Source organism: Salvelinus sp. IW2-2015, linkage group LG28 (assembly GCF_002910315.2).
Source record: "Salvelinus sp. IW2-2015 linkage group LG28, ASM291031v2, whole genome shotgun sequence".
Lineage (NCBI taxonomy): Eukaryota > Metazoa > Chordata > Actinopteri > Salmoniformes > Salmonidae > Salvelinus > Salvelinus sp. IW2-2015.
The window spans coordinates 5,330,739-5,335,990 of record NC_036868.1 but is presented as its reverse complement, the minus strand read 5'-3'; the positions used below and the strand labels follow the sequence as shown (position 1 = coordinate 5,335,990).

At 46.8% G+C, this 5,252-nt stretch overlaps 1 protein-coding gene across 1 annotated transcript; it reads right to left on the bottom strand.

Moving 5' to 3' along the window:
* Nucleotides 1-309: 309 nt before the first annotated feature.
* On the bottom strand, nucleotides 310-4,770 carry LOC111954335 (Krueppel-like factor 11). The gene is made up of 4 exons (XM_023973983.2): nucleotides 4,599-4,770; nucleotides 2,766-3,038; nucleotides 1,221-2,184; nucleotides 310-1,088 (listed from the first exon to the last, which is right to left on the bottom strand). Exons 1-4 carry the CDS (start codon nucleotides 4,641-4,643, stop codon nucleotides 793-795), a joined length of 1,578 nt encoding a protein of 525 aa, XP_023829751.1. The 5' UTR covers nucleotides 4,644-4,770; the 3' UTR covers nucleotides 310-792.
* Between the last annotated feature and the right edge of the window lie 482 nt (nucleotides 4,771-5,252).

The window sequence follows — 5,252 nt, the reverse complement described above, 5'->3', positions numbered from 1 at the left end:
ATCTTAAGTTATTGAGAAAATATAGACCATACAACCAAGTTTAGTCATGTATTTTATTATGAAAAAAACAATGGGACTCATAATGACCATTGCCTACATTGAAAGCTAGTAAAACTACACATAGGGACAGCACTTTTCTCAGCGTGACCATATCTATAGAATTCATTCATACATTGATTACTCATTATTAGTATGGTGAAGCTTTATAAAGTATTTAGTATTTTATTAAGAAATAATATGAGGTATTTATACTGGTTATACTGTATCTGTAATAAAACTAAAACWAAACGATCAAGCTATCAAAAACAGCACTTTTTAAAACAAATGTTTATTAAATAATATGCAAAGCAAGAAAGTAGGTAGTATCACAGTGAGGAATACTGTCCACTGACATGTTTAAAAATATCAATAACATATATTGACGTCTTGTCAATACATGCAGATTGGAATACACATAACAATCATATATATAGATATTCATATATACATATTTACAATCACAGAGACCAATAGTAACAGATACTGTAAGCACAACGCAAAGGCTTTGGCAAAAAGAGTGCATACATTTTGCTAAACATTACATACTGTATACATATTACATGAGTAAACATAATTACATACAGAGATCAAGGAAGTACAAAACAAGCATAATTAAAAAATCCAGTGCAAGGTCAGTTTGTTTCTGTCCATGAATGTGTAGCAGCCTATGGTTTTGTTTCATTTTCTCCTTGGTCTTGTGTGGTCGGTGGTGGGATATTGTCCTGAGATGACCGTACGGCCTGGGAGCCCCAGCTAATTGAGGGAAGGGACCAGCACACTGAGAGGAAGTTTGGAGCCACTCGATGGGCCCTTAGATACCGTCATCTTGTGGAGGTCGCGGACTTCAGCCGGCCAAGTGGAGGTCCTCTTGGAGGTCATGTGTCGGCGAGCATGCTTGGTCAAGTGGTCGCTGCGCATGAAGCGCCGATCGCACACGTTACACACAAACTTCTTTTCACCGGTGTGTGTTCGCCTGTGGCGGGAGAGCTCGTCGGAGCGGGCAAACTTCTTGTCGCAGCCCTCCCAGTGGCAGCTGAATGGTTTCTCACCTGGTCAGGAGGGTAGAAATGGAAAGCATAAGTACATCAGTGGAAGATAACACACTACATATTCAACATGATCATTCATCTAATTGCTATTGGGTAGAATACTCATTAGTGTCGTATTGAGTGGGTATCTACCAGTGTGAGTTCTGAGATGAGCCTTGAGGTGGGAACTTTTGAAGTAGGTCTTCTTACAGCCGGGGAAGTTGCAGACGTAGTTCCGTCTGCGAGAGAAGTCTGCTTGTGTGGCATTGCTGCTCTGCCCTGAGGGCATGTAAACTGGAGCTGGGGCCAGGGGCAGGAGCTTTGTGTTACCCAGGGTCATTACAGTCTGTGCGCACAACGGAGCCTGGGACACGGGGGGCTGGGGAACCACAAACATCACCGTCCCCTGAGTCACTGAGGAGCCCACCAGCTGCAGCGACTGGGGGAAGGAGGGTGACTGGGGTAGTATGGGCTTTCCCCCCCCCTGGGTCATCTGGACTGGGCCTGCCTGGACGAATGCAGAGATCATCCCTGTCCGCCCGTTGACTGGAAACACCTGGCAGAGGACCTGGGAGCTGGGAATGGGGGGTGAGGACCGGGAGGTAGCGGTGGACCGGGAGGTGGCGGTGGGCTGGGATGGGGACCTTTGGGTGGGAGTAGTAGAGGGGCCTGTGCTGCTGTCAGGTAAGGATGGACTGCCTTGATCCTTCTCTACCTTAACACACAGACCAGTGCTGCAGCTCTGTGGTTCAGTCTGCATAGGAACGGCCTCAGCCAGAAGGGTTGCAGTAGGGTTTCTGTTGGAGTTGGTGTCTGTGTGCTGCCCTACGAGGGACTGAGGTGGAATGTTGTTGCTGGGCTGTGTGAGGGCCCTGTCAGCAGTGTGCCGGATGACGCTGGTCACCATGGCTCTGCTGGGCAGCTCTGGAGCTCCAGAGCTCTTGAAGATGGGGACCGTACCAGGTCGTTGGTCCAGGAGAAGGGCATTTTCGCAGGGAAGACCTGCACAGAGTCTAGGCCGGGTTAAGACTGGTCTGGGGCCTGAGCTGGCCAATGAGGTGGTGAGGACAGCTGTTGCGGTCTCGGTAAAGCTAGGGCTGTGAGGGGGGGTCATGCACTGGGAAAAAGAAAGAGAAACAGGAATTAAACATGTAAACTGTCAAATGTGAAACAAACCAATTTAATAAAATAAAAAAAGCTTATTGTAGTTTTGATTGATTCAAATTAGTTTTGGGGGCCTCCCGAGTGGCGCAGCGGTCTGGAGACCCATGAGGCGATGCACAATTGGCCCAGCGTTGTCCGGGTTAGGGGAGGGTTTGACCAGCCGGGATGACCTTGTCCCATCGCGCTCTAGCGACTCCTGTGGCAGGTCGGGCGCATGCACGCTGACATGGTCGCCAGGTGTACGGTGTTTTCTCCGACACAATGGTGCGGCTGGCTTTCAGGTTAAGCGTGCATTGTGTCAAGAAGCACTGCGGCTTGGTGAGGTTGTGTTTCGGAGGACGACCTTCGCCTCTCCCGAGTCCGTATGGGAGTTGCAGCAATGGGACAAGACTGTAACTATCAATTGGATATGACAAAAAAAAAGGGGTAAATTGTTTTTTTCTTAATTCAGGCTACTAGGCTACGTTAGCATAAAACGTGATCTTCCAGTATACATTTTAAACACAGTAGCCTACATAATGAGATTCCACATACCAGCGATGAGAGTGCGATCGGGTCCTTGGGGGACTCGATGATCTCAGGGTGCAGGAGGAGAGAGTCGCAGGAGTCCGAGGTAGGGGTCAGGGGGCGTGGCTTGTCGTTTGATGACCTTTGACCCCAGGAGCTCATGCTGACAAGTGCCTCGGCGGCCTCCAGGTCATGGTACTGGAAGGTGCTGCAGCAGGACTGCTCACTGTCGTGCCTGTTCCTCTCCATCATCATCACCCTGATGTCCATTACATCAGCCTGAGGGAGGGAGGGAGGCCACTGGGAAGATGCAAAGTCAATCACCATTACATCACATTATATGTCCCAAATGGAACCCTATTCCCTATATAGTGCACTACTTTTGACCAAAGCCCTATGGGCCAGTAGATCGGACAGAGGGAGGCCACACCGTTAACCTCCATCAGGGAACCATTGGGACCAGAAATCGGCCTGGGCATTTCTGACATGGACCATCCCTTTTTTTCCTTCTCGGGGCTCCCATTATTAGCCAAATAAATCATTTTATTTAGACTGTCCCAATAGGCTAAAGATGGACCAGCCCATCTGGCATTTTTCCGAACTGCCAGTCCGTTTCTTATCACCATGACAGCTCAATAACTTCTGATGGTTGCAGACTCTTCCAACACTGACATTTACAGTATCTCACTAAATATCTCTAGTCCTACTACTGCAATGGTTCCCTCAAAGATCATATAAGCATCTCATTACCAAGGTTCATTGAACAATAATGGACCAAGGGAGAAACATCAGACTGTTTTGAGTCCCAAGTCATGAACCATAGAAGCCTCAAAATGGTGGAAACGCCACATAGACAGTAGTCAATGAACAGGGGTTGACTATTCTCCTAGATGTGCATGTAGTGCAGTGGGCTGGCATCTGCTGAACGCTAAGTTGCACATCTTGAAGAATACTCAGTTGCTGAATGCACAGTGCGGCTGCTAGCTGCCTCAGAGGCTTGGAGAGACAGAAAAGGAGAGGGGCCCCACTGCAGCGTTGTGCAGCCATTTGAGCAGGTGGGTGCACCCAACCCTACCAGCTCCCAGTAGCTCACATAACATTGGATTTGGGAGGCAGGGGAACCTCCCATCACCAAAAATAGACCTGTGAGTGACATACACCACTGTAAACTATGGTGCACGGGAAGTCTTGGGTTAAGTTGAGAATCCCCCCCCCCATTTAACTACTCTTGAGGACTGAGGACACTCCCCAGCATTAATAGCCAGTCACTTTGTTTTGTTGATACCAATGGAAGCACTTTATAATCCAAATTCAACCTTCATCCAACATAGATTATAAAATCAGATACAAGCAATTAGTCAATCAATCAGTTGTCTACTTATGACCAATATGTTCAACCAAGCTCACAGGAACAAAAGCCCCATAGCAATACGCCAAAACAGTCACATTAGCCTAATTGAGCACAATAAAATGCAGAAATAGGTGTACATTTGGCTACTAGGGGCAACGGTAACGTAATACCATCACATAACGAACAATCTAATTACAAAGTAATACAATGTAACAATGCAGTGATATAGAGCAGATACAATGTAGCAATATGTGACCACACAGTTGATACAGTGGCTGTTGGGCAGGGATACATTAGTTTCAATCTGACCTCAAATAAACCAGGCTCCCTGTGCGAAAAAACTCCACGGTCAACTTGGGCTGCATGCTTTAATCATTGCATGTTATAATACTGTAATACGTCTATGGCAGTCATCGGTATTTTGATGGGCTTTGTTATAAATACCTGAAGATAACAACTTAATGCCGTTAGTTAATTAGCCAATTTAAAGTAAAAATCCATCAACTTACCCGACAAGGTTGCTCTGAAATCAGGGGTGGTGTAAAAGTCAGCATAGGAAAGTACGAGTAAAAATAACAATAGAGATACTAGCAATGCGAACACTCAATGAGACATGAGCACACAAGTATTGCCGCTGCCAACAGCGGACTGGCCTCAGCTGAGTGAATCAAAAGCAGAGACGAAAAAAAACAGAAACAAAATTCGTAATAGACTGGCTGGTGGTAACATGTTACCAATCAAAAACAAAGGTGTAGCGGACGCCGTCCAATCAGAGCGCAGGCAGCGCGTGATCAGTACGTGATTGTGGGCCTATTGGAGGAAAGAGGGTGCGTGGCTGTTGGAGGGCGTGACGGTGGAGTCAGCGGTGTCAGAGTAAACCCAGTGAACTCCGTGCTCGAGAACTAGAGGAAAGGTTGAAACAGCGAACAGGCGAAATCGTGAGATACTTGCACGCGTCTGGCTTGCTTTGCCAGGGGAGCGCGCGCCAAGCGGGTTTGCGCAAAATGGGGTACACAAAGAAATGAATAGAGAAACTGTCGAATATAGGCTACGTGAGCTTCGAAAATAAAGAATTTAGCACTGTTTTTATGTGAAACAATTTATTGCGCCTTTGTTTTTATTATAGATGAATGTAATTACCGTGTAATAACTGGTGGAATAAA

Coding starts and splice junctions, on each gene's coding strand:
- LOC111954335 (XM_023973983.2), bottom strand. CDS start 4,643: ATGCTGACTTTTACACCACCCCTGATTTCAGAGCAACCTTGTCGG. Junction 3,039..4,598: donor TTTCAGAGCAACCTTGTCGG/GTAAGTTGATGG, acceptor GCATCTTCCCAG/TGGCCTCCCTCCCTCCCTCA. Junction 2,185..2,765: donor CGATCGCACTCTCATCGCTG/GTATGTGGAATC, acceptor TCTTTTTCCCAG/TGCATGACCCCCCCTCACAG.